Source organism: Salvelinus fontinalis, chromosome 10 (assembly GCF_029448725.1).
Source record: "Salvelinus fontinalis isolate EN_2023a chromosome 10, ASM2944872v1, whole genome shotgun sequence".
Taxonomy (NCBI): Eukaryota; Metazoa; Chordata; class Actinopteri; order Salmoniformes; family Salmonidae; genus Salvelinus; species Salvelinus fontinalis.
Genome location: NC_074674.1, coordinates 16,951,391 through 16,971,919, shown reverse-complemented (window position 1 = coordinate 16,971,919; position 20,529 = coordinate 16,951,391). Strand labels below are relative to the sequence as shown.

Here is a 20,529-nt window from a genome sequence, read left to right as displayed (position 1 = left end):
TTATATATCTATGCAAGGGAGACATAATTATTATATATATTTTTTAATCTAGTCAGATAAACACTGGCAGGTAGCCTAGTGGTTAGAGTGTTGGGCCAGTAACTGAAAGGTTGCTGGATCGAATCCCCAAGGTAAAAATCTGTTGTTCTACCCCTGTGCAAGGCAGTTCACCAACTGTTCCCTGCACATGGATGTCAATTAAGGCAGCCCCCTGCACCTTTCTGATTCAGAGGGGTTGGGTTAAATGTGCAATACACATTTCAGTTGAATGCATTCAGTTGTAAAACTGACTAGTATACCCCTTCTTTTTTTAATTTTTACTAAATTAGTGACAGGTGCCTTGTGACCGAAAACTGGACGGAAATGTAATTAATTAAAAAACAATTTATTTAAGTCTGCAAAAATAAATAACTGTACATTTTCACAGGAGGGGAACATTGAACATCAGCTCACACCACATGCCACACCTGTGCAAAATGTGGAAAACAACACTGGACACTGGACCATCGTTAGTCTGGTGTCTCAAGCAAGTCTGTGACGAATTACGCCCTCACCCAGGCTGGGGGCATGTCAGCGTAAATGCCTACATACAAAGGGGCATCCAGAGGAACAGTGGACATGCGAAGAAGGCGGTCGGGCAATCCACTGCTGGCCGCCAGTTCACACTGGACCAACGTTGGTCTGGTGTCTCTCAAGCAAGTCAGTGCTGAATTGGGAACTCCCCATGCTGCTCCTGGTCAACAGCGTCCAGCCAATCCACCCCTGCTGATGCTTGTTGAGAGAGGGAGAGAGTGTTAAACTACTAATTGTCGAACCAACATTAGCAAATATTAAATTACAATTTCTAAGCTTCTCGTTTATTATAGAAAAACTCACCCCAGCACTTTCTGAGGCATGTCTTGGAGCCAAGAAGGACATCACCATCTTCTGCTGGTCTTCACCCCACCGGGGGAAAGACAGAAGCCTGGGGTAGATCACACAGGGCAGGCCGACCGCGAGGCAGGAGCGAGCGCTGGTGGTACTTGTACGTCCAAGGGTTCATACATAATACATACAGAGAATATATAAGTGACAGCTACAGTATTAATCATTCTCAACACCATGAGAGCAAATCTACAGCCAAGCAGCAGCATAAATGGTAAGTGACAGCTACTAGATTTAGTTAGCTAGCTATAGGACAAAGAATGCATAGGCCTATATGACAGATACAGGACGGGAGTGTCACCATGGAAGGGTTTTCATCTTTGCAAAGTACACACTGCATTTATGGAAAGCATGTAGTAAAGTTGTTTAGCATTCAATGCATGTGAGATCTAACGGGCAAATAGTAAGACTAACGCAATGCATATCATCCCTTACTGTAAAGTATTCACGCTTGCAGAATGTCAAGGGAATTGAATAGCCTACCAAACAGCATTAAACTAGCTAACATAATACATGTATTAGCTAATACATGACTGATACTGCCACATACATGTTCAATATACCTGTGTCATACACTGGAACCGAAAATAAACTACTGTAGCATGATAACATTACTGTACTGTACTGTAGCCTGCGTCACGTGCACACGATCTCATAACTTCACAGACGTCTTATACCATAAATCAAAGCACGAATTTAAGCGATAGTGTGCATTAAAATAGCTACGATTGTAAAAAATATGATTGAAAATGCAGAAAAGCGGTGGCTGATTCAACCGGTAAAGTTAGCTACCGATGCCGAAACCAATGCTACTGTACGTGCATCATAGGTAGTTGACACCAGAGATCACACTGTATAATAATGTTTACAATTCGCTTTTCCATTCTTACAACTTCACAGATGTAGCAATAACATTACAATCGATTTCATGCAAGCTTATGCAATATACTTACTTTGTAACTATCTCTCCGTGTGATGTAAACAATGATAGGATGCGGGGAAAGTGTCATGGCCGCCGTTTGTTTTCTGAAAATTCGAGTTGGGGCGGTGGCTAAAGTCAAAGGGTGAATACGATTGGACCACACGTCAAACGGGCGATGGTGGTTGGATACAGTCATTTCTGGGGTTCCACTGTCTGTCTACAGATGATATAAATGCAGAGGGTGGCATAGTGGTTGAAGCTTAATTAAAAGTTTTTCAGTAAGAAAGAGGGGAAGAGAAGTTAAAGTCTGTCAGTATTATTAATGTTTGAGAAGGTTGTACCCAAGAAAGTACAGATGGGCTTCCTGGCTTTCACTGATAGAGAGTGTCCCACCTCCATTAAGGCGTTTTAAATGCCAAATGGGACATGTAGCGGATCTGTGCAAAAGAAAGAAAAGATATGCTAAGTGTGGAGGGGAACATGATTATGGTGAACGTGGGAACAATGTCAAAGTTAAATGTAGTAATTGTGGGGGGGGAACACAGTGCAGCATTTGGTGGATGCCAGGTGCAGATAGAGTCCAAAAAATATAAAATCACTCATAATGTCTCTTATGCAGAGGCTGCAAGGCAGAATGGTGGAACTATTAGGCAGAATGATGGAGATAACAGGGCTACTCCTGGAATAAGTGGACCTACTGTAGGAAATGTTGCTCATGTTGGTCCAGACACGGATACAAGACCTGTTCAGAAATCTAACCAACAAAATGGTATAGCCAAAACACCGCCTGAGCGAGCCACAACTCTGTGGTTCGAGCTTCTTCTATGATGTAATGGCGGTCCGTGCATGCCGCCACCTGCTTTTGAGAAAATACAAAAAAGCCCTACACATCTATCAAAATTACTCTGATCTTACATTTGCCCTCAACTCTACCCAGTGGAACATTAATATCAATTATATCTATTTTCAAAGCTTTTTTGGCTAACTGGTCTACAATTACATTCCCTTCCACACCCGGATGTGCTGGGACCTTGCAGAATCTCACTAATACACCCCTTCTCTCAATTCTCCTTAACATTAATATCTCCAATAGTAGGCCACTCCTATTAGATTTACCTGATGATAAACTATTCAACACAGACAGAGAATCTGAGCATACTGTAATGACCTGACTAGATCATAAAGGAACAATTGTCCAGACAGAGGCTTGAGTTTACGAATTGACGGTTTATTAACCCAACTTTACACAGGCTACTGTTTGGCTGTAGCCCACGCCAAATACATTAAAGATAACCCACAAGCCAACCGTGACCTTCTCTTGTGAAGGCCAGACGTAAGAGAGAGAACAAAGGCTAAACCTGGTCTTAACTTCCAATGCTCCATCCCCCCCCCCCCCCCCCCCCCCCCACTCCACCAACCGCCAGGATGCTCGGCATCAGAACATTCCAGGCATTCCCGTGATTGGCAGATAGCAGGTTGATTGGCATGTCGGACCCTGCGAAAACTGGGTACTGGTAAGTACAACACAACCACCTCCTAGCCTAACACATAACACACAGCTGTCTGTGCGGGTCGCTACAATACTATAATTCTAACAGGTTGTATGTCCTCCACCCACTGGAGGGCAACTATTATCGGCAACAGTTCAACTGAGTATACTGAAAGTTAATCTCTTAGTCTTCTACATACCCGTATCTGCACATCAAATTCAGGAATGTAAACGACTGCTCCTGTGCGCCCATTATCTGGGTCCTTGGATCCATCTGTGAAAATAAGTTTTAAAAAAGCCTAAAAACGTCTACCAATGTAATTATCAACCAGTTTCCCTATATCATTGACTTCTGACCAATCTTTCCTTTTCTCTACCAAGGTTAGATCAACAACAGGATCTGTGAGTAACAATGGAGGAACATCCCCTATCACCACAGAAGGGCCAACCTCCAACTCCCTCAAACCACTCTCATGAGCAAGCTTTCCAACTGTCCAACCAAAACCACTACTTTGTCTACTAGTGTATTCACAACAGTCATCTAAAACAGCTAATGACAATTTTGTACCCCGTATATCCAAAGGCATCTCACCTGCCTCCACTAGTAAGGCACATACAGACGTTGATTTAAATGCACCAATACATATCCTTAAAGCTATATACTGGATTCTTTCCAGCTTCTGAATCCAAATCTTCAGTGCTATTCCATAAACTATACACCTGTAATCAATTGTCCTGATCAGAGCTCTATAAATATCCATCAAATCAAAGTTTATTTGTCTCGTGCGTCGAAAACAACAGGTGTAGACCTTACAGTGAAATGCTTACTTACAGGCTCTAACCAAGAGTGCAAAAAAGGTACTAGGTGAAGAATAGGTAGGTAAAGAAATAAAACAACAGTAAAAAGACAGGCTATATACAGTAGCGAGGCTATAAAAGTAGCGAGGCTACATACAGACACCGGTTAGTCAGGCTGATTGAGGTAGATGTAGATATGGTTAAAGTGACTATGTATATATGATGAACAGAGAGTAGCAGTAGCGTAAAAGAGGGGTTGGCGGGTGGTGTGTGGGACACAATGCAGATAGCCCAGTTAGCCAATGTGTGGGAGCACTGGTTGGTCGGCCCAATTGAGGTAGTATGTACATGAATGTACAGTTAAAGTGACGATGCATACATGCTAAATAGAGAATAGTTCAACATGGACTATAGCTTGTAAAAATAAAAAATAAAAATGTTGAACATAATAGGACTGATAGCACTGCCTTGAGGAATACCATTGACAACTCCATAGGCATCAAATAAAATCTATCCTATTTTAACTCGAAAAGAGTGATTAAATAAGAAGGCCGTAACCCAGTTATATAATCTCACACCAATACCAAGTCTTTCCATCTTAATCAGTATGCCTTCTCTCCACATAGTGTCATAAGCCTTTTTAATGTAGAAAAAGACAGCCATTATTTCTTTCATGACCAGTTTTTTCAACTTCATTGTTCACCTTTACTAATGCATCCAAAGTAGACCTACCTTTACAGAATCCACTTTGACATTGACTCAATGTTCCTGGAAATATGACTCATCTTTTCCATCAGTTTACACAGGTTAGAGGTCAGTGCTATTGGTCTATAACTATCAGCACATGAAAGGTCCTTACCAGGCATGTTTCCAACCAGAAGGTATAACCCCCTCACTCCAAATCTTATTAAATAATCCCAGGAGAACATGTATGACCTTATCAGGTATGCTTAAACATTACATAGCACAACTGATCATGACCTGGGGCTGTATATCCACAGCCTTTTAAGGCTGAACCCATCTCATGTATGGTAAAGACAGCATCTAAAGAAGAGTCAAAGGTATCTCTTTTCTTATACACATTAACATGACCTTTTAAAATCTCACACCTGCGTTACTTATATACTTCATCCAAAGTAACCCCACTATGCACCCTAGCAAATGTGTTCCCCAACAAGTCAGCTTTTTCTTTATCAGTTACGGATGTTTGACCCACAAACAAAACTGGAATTCGAGAAGACTTGCTTCTTCCAGTCATCTTATTCAACATAGACCATACATCTGACAGCTCAATACCCCTGCCTATTGTAGAGCAGAACTGTCTCCATGCATTTCTCTTGACAGACTTAATGACCCTACGTACTAAAGCTCTCTTCCTTTGGAAATCAACTAGATTCTCAGGAGTCATATTCCTACGCAACACTCTGTAAGTCCTATTTTTTCTTGAATTGCCACAGTGCACTCTTCAGTCCACCAAGGAACCACCTTCATTTTCTCACCCACTTCACTCATTGGTACATATAGATTCGCAGCACTCAATATCTGTGGTCACAGAGGGAGCACATACATCAACCAGCCTCTCTAAAGACAACTGTCCAATAGACTTTAAGCAATGATCTCAACTTTTCTCAGTCTGCTTCATGAAAGCCCCATCTCCTGAATGGTACCCTATCTGGAATAGTAACAAAGTTTATGGTACACCGAATCTGGAAATGATCACGTCTAACAGTAAAATCATTCATTACATTCACACATAGATGCAATATAGTTAGAAGCTGTTATGAGGTCCAGGCAGGATGTAATCCCTCTAACAACATCAACTCTTGTACCACATCCATTGTTAAGACATACTAATGCTGTGGTTTCTATCATATCTTCCACAATGTACCATTACGCTGCATCGGCAAGATAGAACAGCTGCCTCCGGTAACGCTTCGAACACACCGACTGCGTCATTGCGTTTCGATACACCAGAAGTACATTCATTTCCAATGGAACGCTGCATTTGCCTTGCAGCATTGCGTTGCAGAGGCAGTTGCAGTGCGTTCTGTGTGGTGCATACGTTCGATAAATCGAACGTATGCATCAAATTGTATGAGTGGACTTGACAGAGAGTAGCAAAATATGAATGTAGATTTTTTTGTTGTTGCACACATTCAGTAAAAAATTGGGATTACATAAAAACAGTTTGATTGCATAATTTCTTTACATTTTTTATTTATTTATTTGCCAAGTATATTATTTATTCGACACACGGTAATTTGACCAAATTATCAGGGGTACAGTAGTATCTACCATTTCCATTACTATTTATCTAGCATTCACACTCTTTCAAACATGAACATTTGGTAAAGTTATTAGGGGTAGTAACTAGCATAATTTATTTGACTATTTCTTTCACACACACCTCATTGGCTAGGTTAGCAAGCTAGGTTAGCTAGCTAGCTAACGCTAACTAGCCACATCTAGCACAAGCTCACTACTAAACTGACCTGGCAATCCTACTATCGTGGACACTTGTCTCCAAGCAGCATTTTTTGTGTTTATGTCCCTGTAGCTGTCAGCAGTTGTGTCAAAAAGACACGGTTTTGAGGATACTGCGAAAATGATTCTCTCCTCCATGTGTCCAACCGCATGCGACCATTTGCAAAAGGTACCTGCATCACTATAGTTGCCTAGTTGCGCAAAATGTTATGCAGCAGTGATGCAATGACGCAGCCGGTGTGTTCGAAGCGTAAGACAAGGTGTGGCAGTCTGTGTATATTTGTAAACAACAGCTGGAGCACGAAATCTAATATTAAGAAAGTCTCAAGGTTTTGCTCGCCTGAGGTAGAGTATCTCATGATAAGCTGTATACCACACTATTTATCAAGTTTTAATTTATATTTTTCGTACCTGTCTATTTACCACCACAAACCGATGCTGGCACTAAATTTAACCTTTATTTAACTGGGCAAGCCAGTTAAGAACAAATTCTTATTTACAATGATGACCTACCCCGGTGAAACCCAGCATCATGCTGGTCCAATTATGCGTCACCCTATGGGACTCCCAATCACAGCCGGATGTGTATAAGGCCATAAACAGGAAAACGCTCATCCAGAGGCAGTGCTCATAGTGGTTGGGGACTTTAATGCAGGGAAACTTAAATCCATTTTACATCGTTTCTACCAGCATGTTAAATGTGCAAGCAGAGGGGGAAAAAACTCTAGAACACCTTTACTCCACCCACAGAGATGCATACAAAGCTCTCCCTCACCCTCCATTTGGCAAATCTGATCATAATTCTATTCTCCTGATTCCTGCTTACAAGCAAAAACTAAAGCAGGACGCACCAGTGACTCGTTCAATAAAGAAGTGGTCAGATGACACAGATGCTAAGCTACAGGACTGTTTTGCTAGCACAGACTGGAATATGTTCTGGGATTCTTCCGATGGCATTGAGGAGTACACCACATCAGTCACTGGCTTCATCAATAAGTGCATCGATGACGTCGTCCCCACAGTGACCGTACGTACAGAGGAATGCTAACTTGTGTCACTGTGCTCCGTGTTGGCCTCGGAGCCTCTGGGGACTGTGTGCCATGCTGTACCAGAGGGGCAGATTGGGAAAGAAAGGCAGACAGGTCAGGTCCATGTGGAGGGGTGGTCAGGTCAACTCCCTGTTCGTTCCTCTCCAGGAAGGATGAGACCATTCGTGCCTCCTCAAATTCCCTTCTTGCTTGACGGTGCCGTCGCTGCTGTGCCAGGTCCTTGGCAATAAATTCCCGTTACTGTAGAGCTCTACGGGCCTGCACATCCAATAGGTGATATCGTTCGTCAGCCTGTCGTTCCTCCTCAATCTGAAGCTCAATTTCCTCCAACGCTAGTAGGACAGCGGTATGTGAATTGCTGAGGGCTAGTGAATGGCGGCTTCCATGGCCACTTCGAAAGGAGTATCCACTGGTCGAACTGTCACTCCGTCTAGAGTGCCTCGTCGATTTCCCATTAGTTAAGGGGTGAGCGGAGCCTGCATCAAGAAGCTGGTTGACCTGTGCGGTGGGTGTTACCTCCTCCATAGGTTCTTCCTATAGACCACTTTCCCGTCCCAAAGCAGTTTCCGGTCCCTGGCTCAGAGGGGATGGTTGATGGCTGAAACGTACAGTTGATCCATCACCACTTTGAGCTCTGGTGGGCTTGCCCTTTGATGTGGGAAACTCGACCACATAATCCTTAAGATAACCAGGTGCTTGTCTGGTTCTTCTGGTGGTTGAGGATGAAACCAGGTGCTTGTCTGGTTCTTCTGGTGGTTGAGGATGAAGCCTTCCTTGTTGCTTTAGGCTTTGCTCCTGGATCTTTTATTTGTTCCAAGACTTTTCCCTCAGCTGCTTTCTTCCTCTCTCCTTCCTTCCAGTGGAGACAATTCTTCCTTCTCCATTTCCTTTTCACCTGTCTTTGGTTCACTCATGATCCTGCTCAAAGGACCATTGAAAGATTAGTGGAATCTGTGTGGGGAGGAATGGATGAGACTGAGGCAGGAATTCCTTTAACCATAAAGTGGTATATTTACTGGGTAGTCTGTGCTGCATAACAAAGGAAACAGAATAACATGTATCCAATCAAATTGATAACATGTATACAATCAAATTCATAATCACAAAGATCAAATCATAACAATCATTCATTATTAACATAATTAGGGAATTCAACAAACCAGTTCATTAAGAAGTCAATAGGAATCATCCTTGAGTCATTTATGCACGTAACTATTTATCATAATCATGAGAAGAATAATACAAACAGTGATCGGTTATTCAATCTATAATCCCCATTAGTTTCATATCAGAATCGATCAGTTCAGCAAATGATGACATTTCATATTTCACCCTTTCAAGTGTCTTCAGATGTACATGTCATTTCATTACATATTAACCATATATCGATGGCATAATTAGCCTGTGATGATCCGTAGGGCTGTGATCATTGACCATTCACATTACACAATAGGTTTGAAGTGTGCGCTCCAAGCCGCTCTCCGCAGTAATAACTATAAACAATAACTGATGGCCCACTCTCCCGATCGCAACAGATAGTTCAGATGAAAGGTAACAGATGAAAGGTAACAGATTTGGTGGACTTACGTGGATTCATGGACACACAGAACTTCTGGATTAGATGAAGTTAAGGAAGAGAAAGCAGCGAGATCGGGCGATGGAGACTTCCCCCTTTTATGGAGTTGAGATCTGTCGGACATTTCCACCTGACCTAATTAAAGCGCCCCTGGCCAAGCTGAGTAAGTGGCCATGAATGAAAGGATTCTTCCACCAACTCCATGGGCCTTTTCTACAGTATTTCAGATTGTAACTTTAAACCACATTTCTTTCCACATTTCTTTAAACCACACAACTAATTTTCACCTGCCACAGTTCATGTGCAGCAGAATTCCATGAAAAAGGAAATCATTATTTGGAGATAATCATTTACAGAATAAACAAATCAGGAACAAGCACCTTGATTGGTTAAAAAGAATAGTGTTTACCCTCAGTGTTTTAAATATATTTTTGTATCTCTTCTTAAATCCACCCTTAAATCCACCGGTGGGAAGCCTGAGGGGCGGGTCATCAGTCACGGACTTCCTCACTCCAACTGGCGGAGATGTTCTCATTAAGAAATAGCACACAGTAGAGTAAGAGGTAGATAGATACAGTAGCTGTTCCCTCTGAGATCGTCTACATTACCGTCAGCAACTGCAGACCGACTGATCAGACCTACAAACCACCTTTCATCCTAAATTACCACTCATTATGATTAGATCAGTCAGTCTGCAGCCGCCGGCAGCAACGTAGTTGGCTTCAAACACGCACTATGTGTAGTAATTTAGCCTTCTGTTGATGGTCTTGCAGCCATTGACGGAGAAGATCCTCTCGCTCTTTGGGAAATAGACCAAGTCTCTGGCCATCTGGTCGACCACGTCCTGGTTGGGCTCCAGGCCCTTGGCGGACATCTCTGCCATGCCACACAGCAGCACCTGTCTGTACTCCAGAGGCAGGAAGGGGACAAAGAAGTCAACTAGGTTCTTGTCTATGAGACTGGTGTGCCACAACCCACCTACACAGGGAAAGGGAGGGAGGGACACAGTCATGAGATGGGCAAGAAGAAGCTACCACCATTTGCTTTCCCAATCCTCTCAGATGTACACAAGTGCCTAGGGAGTAAGGATAGTCATAAGATGGGCAGGGGCAAGAAAGGCAGATGGACAGAATATAGATATCACAGGTAATCTTTGTATTGAAGGTCTGAAAAGACTCCAATAACATCCCCAGTCTTCTAACCCCAGGCTTAGTAGCATAAAGGAGAGAATCCTGACCTTAGAGAAACATGTGCATGATTTGTTAAATATAAAAAAAGATTTACCAAAGTGCATAAGTTAGGCTTCAGCCCTAAAGAAGGAAGGCAAAGAGGTGGCTTACTCTTGTTGTTGAACACGGACAGGGAGAGAGCTGGTTCTAAGTCATGCAATTTCATCTCCTCTCTGTCTTGACCTGCTTTCCAGAAGTCCAGGGCCACCTTATTGATTTGCTCTCCTCCAGCGTTGCTATGGAGATGAGAAAAACAAACTAGAAGATATTAAAGTTGCACTATGCATTTCCTGGTTGCTAAAACTAAGTTCGCCTAATTTCAGTTTCTGATAAAATAAGCTAGTATAGAGAATAATTGCACCATCTAAACCGCTGTAAAATATATTTTCTACAACTAATAATATTGTTGTTTCAGCTGTTTGAAGCTGGTGTACAAAACCGAAAGTAAAAGACAAAAACAAAACTTAAGAATGGGAAGCATAGAAATTGAGCACAAAACTGATCTACTGCTTCTTAGACTTGCTTTCAAGTAGAATGAAGAGACTTAAAACTCACATTTCTATGTGAATTTAGTCAGGTCGCCCATAAAAGTTGCATATTGCCACTTTAAGCTGGGTCCAACGTTCTGTTTCTTCCTCACTGGTCCGGACATGGGGTAGTTTCTAAATGCATTAGGTTCATGTGTGGTGATTTTATTAGCAAAATAAAAAATCAGAAGTAACAGAACTTTAGTTTTGGGGGCAGTATCTGATTGACAGCTGACGTTTAGGCAAGTAAAACCATGGTTACTACAACGAGTCATTAAGTTGTGGGAAAGATAGGATGATGTATGTCTAATATATTTGACTATAATTTTTTACAAAAACAACACATGAATTCTTATCACACACTGCTGGTCTGTCTGGCCTACCTGAGGAAGATGAAGATGGCTTGGCGGTACGAGACCCCGTCCAGATTTTCGTAGTAATCCAAGTAGGGCTTTATACAGTCGATCAGGCCAGGGTGCATCTTGTCCATCTCGTCAAAGATGAACATGGAACGTGGGCAGTTGGTGACGTTGCCTTTGATCCACTGCTGCAGCTGAGACTGGGGGATGGTCACAGCAGTAAAAACACAGACTTATCTACAGTCGTGACGATTGCTTACAGCATAGCCGCAAAATATACACTGCTCAAAAAAATAAAGGGAACACTTAAACAACACAATGTAACTCCAAGTCAATCACACTTCTGTGAAATCAAACTGTCCACTTAGGAAGCAACACTGATTGACAATAAATGTCACATACTGTTGTGCAAATGGAATAGACAACAGGTGGAAATTATAGGCAATTAGCAAGACACCCCCAATAAAGGAGTGGTTCTGCAGGTGGTGACCACAGACCACTTCTCAGTTCCTATGTTTCCTGGCTGATGTTTTGGTCACTTTTGAATGCTGGCGGTGCTCTCACTCTAGTGGTAGCATGAGACGGAGTCCACAACCCACGCAAGTGGCTCGGGTAGTGCAGTTCATCCAGGATGGCACATCAATGCGAGCTGTGGCAAAAAGGTTTGCTGTGTCTGTCAGCGTAGTGTCCAGAGCATGGATGCGCTACCAGGAGACAGGCCAGTACATCAGGAGACGTGGAGGAGGCGGTAGGAGGGCAAAGTAGATGTCCTAACCAACTTGCCAAAACTATAGCTTGTTAACAAGAAATGTGTGGAGTGGTTGAAAAACAAGTTTTAATGACTCCAACCTAAGTGTATGTAAACTTCCGACTTCAACTGTACAGCTACAGACTGTGAATGTGTAGTCTCGTCTTCACCTTCGTATACTGGTCTTTTAGTTTTAGTTTTCCCATCATTTTGGCATAATGTCTGTGCTCACGTGGGCGTGGTTACGGACTTGGCAAAGTTTATATGAAAAACGATTTTTGACTTCTCCATACCGCAGTGGAAGAGGGAGAGAGTTTACGACCGGTCGTTAAAGTCATACAACCGGCCCCACTCCCCCTCTTCTTCCACTCTGGTGGGGGGGTCTGCCACCTTTGATCCTCACCCATGAGGGAAAGTCATGACAGTCAGGTGGTTGTGCATGGGTTATTAGCAATTGCGGGCGGGTAAGAGTGAACAAACAGCTAACTCGTGCACCGCTAGCCTACTTAACAGCTGTGCCCTATATGCGTAACTAATCACGTTATCAAGATAACCACCTATAATTAGTATAGAAGTAATGGTGGTGTATTCTTAGCACGTCCTGTTCATTGACACTAATAATCAACTCCTTCCCTGTCATCAGGTTTGGAAGTGGCCCTAGATCAGAAGCTGTTTGGTCAACATGTTGCCTCCAGAGTCATCCAGAAAGCTGTAACGGGTTTCATGAACAATAAAAACCCTATAAAGCCCCTGGTGCTCTCTCTACATGGCTGGACTGGCACAGGGAAGAACTTAGTCAGCCAGTTGATAGCTGAAAACATCTACAAGGAGGGCATGGCCAGCAGTTGCGTCCATCAGTTTGTGTCTACAGTGCACTTTCCTCATTCGAGTCAGATTGAGAACTACAAGGTAAAACATGTATTTTGTTATATTGTAATCCCCAGTAACCGTGGCAGGGAAAATCTCAATGGAGAATTAGGCTGTAAAAAAAAATATCATTCTTATGCATGTTCATTATCAGTGATATTCAAATCTTACCCTACGAGGTCCGGAATACTACTGGTTTTCTGTTCTACTTGATAATTAATTGCACTACCTGGTGTCCCAGGTCTAAATCGATCCCTGGTTGAATGGGAAGAATGAAGAACAAAAAAGCAGTGGAACTGGCTTCCAGGTCAAAGATTTGAATTTGAGGGTTCTATATGATACAGGATGTATATCAGATTTTTATTTTATTTTTTTATGTCTTTTGCACCTATGCTGTAAGCGATCTTTACTGCTGTAGATAAGTCTGTGTTTTTACTGCTGTGACCATCCCTCAGTCTCAGCTGCAGCAGTGGATCAAAGGCAACGTCACCAACTGCCCACGTTCCATGTTCATCTTTGACGGGATGGACAAGATGCACCCTGGCCTAAACGACTGTATAAAGCCCTACCTCAGTTACTACGACAATCTGGATGGGGTCTCGTACCGCCAAGCCATCTTCATCTTCCTCAGGTAGGCCAGACAGACCAGCAGTGTGTGATAAGAATTCCTGTGTTGTTTTTGGATACTATATTTTACAGCGGTTTAGATAGTACAATGATTCTCTACACTATACTAGCTTATTTTGTCACAATCTGAAATTAGGCAAACTATTAGTTTTAGCAACCAGGAAATGGCCATTTCTGCATAGTGCAACTTTAATATCTACTAGTTTGTTTTTCTCATCTCCATAGCAATGCTGGAGGAGGGCAAATCACGCAGGTGGCCCTGGACTTCTGGAAAGCAGGTCGAGACCGAGAGGAGATAAAGTTGCATGACTTAGAACCAGCTCTCTCCCTGTCTGTGTTCAACAACAAGAAGAGTAAGCCACTTTGGTGTCCTTCTTTAGGGCTGAAGCCTAACTTATGCACTTTAGTAAATATTTTTCATATTTAACAAATCATGCACATGTTTCTCTAAGGTCAGGATTCTCTCCTTTATGTTACTAAGCCTGGTGTTAGAAGACTGGGGATGTTATTGGAGACTTTTCAGACCTTCAATACAAAGATTACCTGTGATATCTATATTCTGTCCATCTGCCTTTCTTGTCCCTGCCCATCTTTTGACTATCCTTACCCCCTAGGCACTTGTGTACATCTGAGAGGATTGGGTAAGCAATTGGTGGTAGCTTCTTCTTGACCCATCTTATGTGGTGTCCCTCCCTCCCTTTCTCTGTGTAGGTGGGTTGTGGCCCTCGAGTCTGATGGACAGGAACCTAGTTGACTTCGTTGTCCCCTTCCTGCCTCTGGAGTACAGACACGTGCTGCTGTGTGGCATGGCAGAAATGTCTGCCAAGGGCCTGGAGCCCAACCAGGATGTGGTCGACAAGATGGCCAGAGACATGGTCTATTTCCCCAAGAGCGATAAGATCTTCTCCGTCAATGGCTGCAAGACCATCGGCAGCAAGCTAGATTACTACACATAGTGCGTGTTTGAGATCGACTACGTTGCTGCCGGCGGCTGCAGACTGACTGATCTAATCATAATGAGTGGTAATTTAGGATGAAAGGTGGTTTGTAGGTCTGATCAGTCGGTCTGCAGTTGCTGACGGTAATGTAGACGATCTCAGAGGGAACAGCTACTGTATCTATCTACCTCCTACTCTACTGTGTGCTATTTCTTAATGAGAACATCTCCGCCAGTCGGAGTGAGGAAGTCCGTGACTGATGACCCGCCCCTCAGGCCTCTCACCGTCAACACAACCATGGAGAACATCAACGGTCTTGTTCTTATGGTGTCACTTCTCCCTGAAGATGGATTACTGAGAGGAGGGTGGATTTAAGAAGAGATACAAAAATATATTTAAAACACTGAGGGTAAACGCTATTCTTTTTAACCAATCAAGGTGCTTGTTCCTGATTTGTTTATTCTGTAAATGATTATCTCCAAATAATGATTTCCTTTTTCATGGAATTCTGCTGCACATGAACTGTGGCAGGTGAAAATTAGTTGTGTATTAGAAACAAATGTGGTTTAAAGTTACAATCTATAACACGTTAGAAAAGACCCATGGAGTTGGTGGAAGAATCCTTTAATTCATGGCCACTTACTCAGCTTGGCCAGGGGCGCTTTAATTAGGTCAGGTGGAAATGTCCGACAGATCTCAACTCCATAAAAGGAGGAAGTCTCCATCGCCCGATCTCGCTGCTTTCTCGTCCTTAACTTCATCTAATCCAGAAGTTCTGTGTGTCCATGAATCCACGTAAGTCCACCAAATCTGTTACCTTTCATCTGAAATATCTGTTGCGATCGGGAGAGTGGGCCATCAGTTATTGTTTATAGTTATTACTGCGGAGAGCGGCTTGGAGCGCACACTTCAAACCTAATGTCACGATCGTGTACTGGAGAGAATGAGGACCAAGGCGCAGCTGGATATGAATACATCTTCTCTTTTTTTATTTAAAAGACGAAGATGAACACGACACAAAACACTTTAACAAAACTATACAAAACAACAAAACGACCGTGAAGCTACAAACGTTGTGCACAAACATACAGGCTACTAACGTTCTTACATAGACAATTACCCACAACCAATGAGAGCCTATGGCTACCCTAAATAAGGCTCCCAATCAGAGACAACCGAAATCAGCTGTCTCTAATTGGGAACTCATTCAGGCAACCATAGACTCTCCTAGATAACTAACCAACATAGACAACGCTAGACATATACACTCAACACAAAACCATATACTACACCCATTAACCCCTTTACCAAATAAACACCCAAAACAACAAAACATAAACATTCCCCATGTCACACCCTGACCTAACTAAAATAATAAAGAAAACAAAGAATAATAAGGCCAGGGCGTGACACCTAAGGTCATTGATCACAGCCCTACGGATCATCACAGGCCAGTTATGCCATCGATATATGGTTAATATGTAATGAAATGACATGTACATCTGAAGACACTTGAAAGGGTGAAATATGAAATGTCATAATTTGCTGAACTGATCGATTCTGATATGAAACTAATGGGGATTATAGATTGAATAACCGATCACTGTTTGTATTATTCTTCTCATGATTATGATAAATAGTTACGTGCATAAATGACTCAAGGATGATTCCTATTGACTTCCTAATGAACTGGTTTGTTGAATTCCCTAATTATGTTAATAATGAATGATTGTTATGATTTGATCTTTGATTATGAATTTGATTGCATACATGTTATGAATTTGATTGGGTACATGTTATTCTGTTTCCTTTGTTATGCAGCACAGACTACCCAGTAAATATACCACTTTATGGTTAAAGGAATTCCTGCCTCAGTCTCATTAATTCCTCCCCACACAGATTCCACTGATCTTTCAATGGTCCTTTGAGCAGGATCATGACTGAACCAAAGACAGGTGAAAAGGAAATGGAGAAGGAAGAATTGTCTCCACTGGAAGGAAGGAGAGAGGAAGAAAGCAGCTGAGGGAAAAGTCTTGGAACAAATAAAAGATCCAGGAGCAAAGCCTAAAGCAACAAGGAAGGCTTCATCCTCAACCACCAGAAGAACCAGACAAGCACCTGGTTTCATCTTCAACCACCAGAAGAACCAGACAAGCACCTGGTTTCATTCTCAACCACCAGAAGGACCAGACAAGCACCTGGTTTCATCCTCAACCACCAGAAGAACCAGACAAGCACCTGGTTTCATCCTCAACCACCAGAAGAACCAGACAAGCACCTGGTTATCTTAAGGATTATGTGGTCGAGTTTCCCACATCAAAGGGCAAGCCCACCAGAGCTCAAAGTGGTGATGGATCAACTGTACGTTTCAGCCATCAACCATCCCCTCCGAGCCAGGGACCGGAAACTGCTTTGGGACGGGAAAGTGGTCTACAGGAAGAACCTATGGAGGAGGTAACACCCACCGCACAGGTCGACCAGCTTCCTGAGGCAGGCTCCGCTCACCCCTTAACTAATGGGAAATCGTCGAGGCACTCTAGACGGAGTGAGAGTTCGACCAGTGGATACCCCTTTCGAAGTGGCCATGGCAGCCGCCATTCACTAGCCCTCAGCGATTCACAGACCGCTGTCCTACTAGCGTTGGAGGAAATTGAGCTTCATATTGAGGAGGAATGACAGGCTGACGAACGATGTCACCTATTGGATGTGCAGGCCCGTAGAGCTCTACAGTAACGGGAATTCATTGCCAAGGACCTGGCATAGCAGCGACGGCACCGTCAAGCAAGAAGGGAATTTGAGGAGGCACGGATGGTTTCATCCTTCCTGGAGAGGAACAAACAGGGAGTTGACCTGACCACCCCTCCACATGGACCTGACCTGTCTGCCTTTCTTTCCCAATCTGCCCCTCTGGTACAGCATGGCACACAGTCCCCAGAGGCTCCGAGGCCAACACGGAGCACGGGGGACAGGCTGATCCGCCAACGCCCTCTATGCCAGTGACACAAGTTAGCATTCCTCTGTACGTACGGTCACTGTGGGGACGACATCATCGATGCACTTATTGATGAAGCCAGTGACTGATGTGGTGTACTCCTCAATGCCATCGGAAGAATCCCGGAACACATTCCAGTCGGTGCTAGCAAAACAGTCCTGTAGCTTAGCATCTGCGTCATCTGACCACTTCTTTATTGAACGAGTCACTGGTGCTTCCTGCTTTAGTTTTTGCTTGTAAGCAGGAATCAGGAGGATAGAATTATGATCAGATTTTTCAAATGGAGGTTGAGGGAGAGCTTTGTATGCATCTCTGTGGGTGGAGTAAAGGTGTTCTAGAGTTTTTTTCCCCTCTGCTTGCACATTTAACATGCTGGTAGAAACAATGTAAAATGGATTTAAGTTTCCCTGCATTAAAGTCCCCAACCACTATGAGCACTGCCTCTGGATGAGCGTTTTCCTGTTTATGGCCTTATACACATCCGGCTGTGATTGGGAGTCCCATTGGGTGAAGCATAATTGGACCAGCATGATGCTGGGTTTCACCGGGGTAGGTCATCATTGCAAATAAGAATTTGTTCTTAACTGGCTTGCCCAGTTAAATAAATGTTCAATTTAGTGCCAGCATCGGTTTGTGGTGGTAAATAGACAGGTACGAAAAATATAAATTAAAACTTGATAAATAGTGTGGTCTACAGCTTATCATGAGATACTCTACCTCAGGCGAGCAAAACCTTGAGACTTACTTAATATTAGATTTCGTGCTCCAGCTGGTGTTTACAAATATACACAGACTGCCACACCTTGTCTTACCGGAGGCAGCTGTTCTATCTTGCCGATGCAGCGTAATGGTACATTGTGGAAGATATGATAGAAACCACAGCATTAGTATGTCTTAACAATGGATGTGGTACAAGAGTTGATGTTGTTAGAGGGGTTACATCCTGCCTGGACCTCATAACAGCTTCTAACTATATTGCATCTATGTGTGAATGTAATGAATGATTTTACTGTTAGACGTGATCATTTCCAGATTTGGTGTACCATAAACTTTGATGTTACTATTCCAGATAGGGTACCATTCAGAAGATGGGGCTTTCATGAAGCAGACTGGGAAAAGTTTGGAGATCATTGCTTAAAGTCTATTGGACAGTTGTCTTTAGAGGCTGGTTGATGTATGTGCTGTGAATCTATATGTACCAATGAGTGAAGTGGGTGAGAAAATGAAGGTGGTTCCTTGGTGGACTGAAGAGTGCGCTGTGGCAATTCAATAAAAAAATAGGACTTACAGAGTGTTGCGTAGGAATATGACTCCTGAGAATCTAGTTGATTTCCAAAGGAAGAGAGCTTTAGTACGTAGGGTCATTAAGTCTGTCAAGAGAAATGCATGGAGACAGTTCTGCTCTACAATAGACAGGGGTATTGAGCTGTCAGATGTATGGTCTATGTTGAATAAGATGACTGGAAGAAGCAAGTCTTCTCGAATTCCAGTTTTGGTTGTGGGTCAAAAAATGTCCTTAACTGATAAAGAAAAAGCTGACTTGTTGGGGAACACATTTGCTAGGGTACATAGTGGGATTAATTGGATGAAGTATATAAGTAACGCAGGTGTGAGATTTTAAATGGTCATGTTAATGTGTATAAGAAAAGAGATACTGTTGACTCTTTGGATGCTGTCTTTACCATACATGAGATGCGTTCAGCCTTAAAAGGCTGTGGATATACAGCCCCAGGTCATGATCAGTTGCACTATGTAATGTTTAAGCATCTACCTGATAAGGTCATACATGTTCTCCTGGGATTATTTAAGAAGATTTGGAGTGAGGGGGTTATTTCTGGTTGGAAACATGCCTGGTAAGGACCTTTCATGTGCTGATAGGTATAGACCAATAGCACTGACCTCTAACCTGTGTAAACTGATTGAAAAGATGATAGTCATATTTCCAGTCTTATTTCCTGGAACATAGAGGTTTATTGAGTCAACGTCAAAGTGGATTCCGTAAAGGTAGATCTACTTTGAATGCATTAGTAAAGGTGAACAATGAAGTTGAAAAAACTGGTCATGAAAGAAGTAATGGCTACTGTCTTTTTTTTACATTGAAAATGTTTATGACACTATGTGGAGAGAAGGCCTACTGAATAAGATGGAAAGAATTGGTATTGGTGAGAGATTTATATAACTGGGTTACGGCCTTCTTATTTAAAATCGCTCTTTTCGAGTTAATTGGATCAATTTGATTTAATGCCTATGGAGTTGTCAATGAGCAACTGTTGTTCAATGAGCGATTTAAATGGAAAGATCATGTCATAAACAAAGTGTAAGAAGGTGGTGAATCTTATGCGCTCGGTCTCTGGTTATGGGGGAGCTGACAAACAATTGTTGATGGATATTTATAGAGCTCTGATCAGGACGATAATTGATTACAGGTGTATAGTTTATGGAATAGCGCTGAAGATTTGACTTCAGAAGCTGGACAAAATCCAGTGTATAGCTTTAAGGATATGTATTGGTGCATTTAGATCAACACCTGTATGTGCCTTACTAGTGGAGGCAGGTGAGATGCTTTTGGATGTACGGCGTACAAAATTGTCATTAGCTTATTGGGTTAAGTGAGGTTGAGCATCCCACTGCTACTGTTTTAGATGACTGTTGGGAATATACTAGTAGACAAGGTAGTGGTTTTGGTTGGAAAGCTTGCTCATCAGAGTGGTTTGAGGGAGTTGGAGGTTGGCCCTTCTGTGGTAATAGGGGATGTTCCTCCATGGTTACTCCCAAATCCTGTTGTTGATCTAACCTTGGTAGAGAAAAGGAAAGATTGGTCAGAAGTCAGTGATATAGGGAAACTGGTTGACAATTACATTGGCAGAAGTTCTTGTGCTTTTTTACCGCTTTTCACAGATGGATCCAAGGACCCAGATAGTGGGCAGGCGTTTACATTCCTGAATTTGATGTGCTGATATGTAGAAGACTAACACATCAACTTTCAGTGTACTCATTTGA

At 42.6% G+C, this 20,529-nt stretch overlaps 2 protein-coding genes and 1 long non-coding RNA gene across 3 annotated transcripts; 1 reads left to right on the top strand and 2 right to left on the bottom strand.

The window, feature by feature from the left end:
- Positions 1–369: 369 nt before the first annotated feature.
- On the bottom strand, positions 370–1,979 carry LOC129863716 (uncharacterized). Its single transcript, XR_008761009.1, has 3 exons — positions 1,878–1,979; positions 877–1,021; positions 370–771 (listed from the first exon to the last, which is right to left on the bottom strand). It is a non-coding gene; the product is annotated as an uncharacterized LOC129863716 (long non-coding RNA).
- Positions 1,980–9,715: 7,736 nt separating this feature from the next.
- LOC129863194 (torsin-1B-like) lies at positions 9,716–12,512 on the bottom strand. The gene is made up of 4 exons (XM_055935114.1): positions 12,509–12,512; positions 11,382–11,589; positions 10,583–10,707; positions 9,716–10,220 (listed from the first exon to the last, which is right to left on the bottom strand). The coding sequence occupies exons 1-4, from the start codon at positions 12,510–12,512 to the stop codon at positions 9,976–9,978; spliced, it is 582 nt and encodes a 193-aa protein (XP_055791089.1). The 3' UTR covers positions 9,716–9,975.
- LOC129863715 (torsin-1A-like) lies at positions 12,311–18,633 on the top strand. Its single transcript, XM_055935909.1, has 4 exons — positions 12,311–13,014; positions 13,428–13,603; positions 13,825–13,952; positions 14,311–18,633. Exons 1-4 carry the CDS (start codon positions 12,829–12,831, stop codon positions 14,553–14,555), a joined length of 735 nt encoding a protein of 244 aa, XP_055791884.1. The 5' UTR covers positions 12,311–12,828; the 3' UTR covers positions 14,556–18,633.
- The last annotated feature ends 1,896 nt before the right edge of the window (positions 18,634–20,529 follow it).

Excerpts from the sequence above, each read along its gene's own strand:
- LOC129863194 (XM_055935114.1), bottom strand. Across the intron at positions 10,708-11,381 it reads GCCATCTTCATCTTCCTCAG|CAACGCTGGAGGAGAGCAAA; the intron begins GTAGGCCAGACA and ends TCATCTCCATAG. Across the intron at positions 10,221-10,582 it reads GTCCGTGTTCAACAACAAGA|GTGGGTTGTGGCACACCAGT; the intron begins GTAAGCCACCTC and ends TTCCCTGTGTAG.
- LOC129863715 (XM_055935909.1), top strand. The coding sequence starts at position 12,829 with ATGAACAATAAAAACCCTATAAAGCCCCTGGTGCTCTCTCTACATGGC. Across the intron at positions 13,604-13,824 it reads GCCATCTTCATCTTCCTCAG|CAATGCTGGAGGAGGGCAAA; the intron begins GTAGGCCAGACA and ends TCATCTCCATAG. Across the intron at positions 13,953-14,310 it reads TGTGTTCAACAACAAGAAGA|GTGGGTTGTGGCCCTCGAGT; the intron begins GTAAGCCACTTT and ends TTCTCTGTGTAG.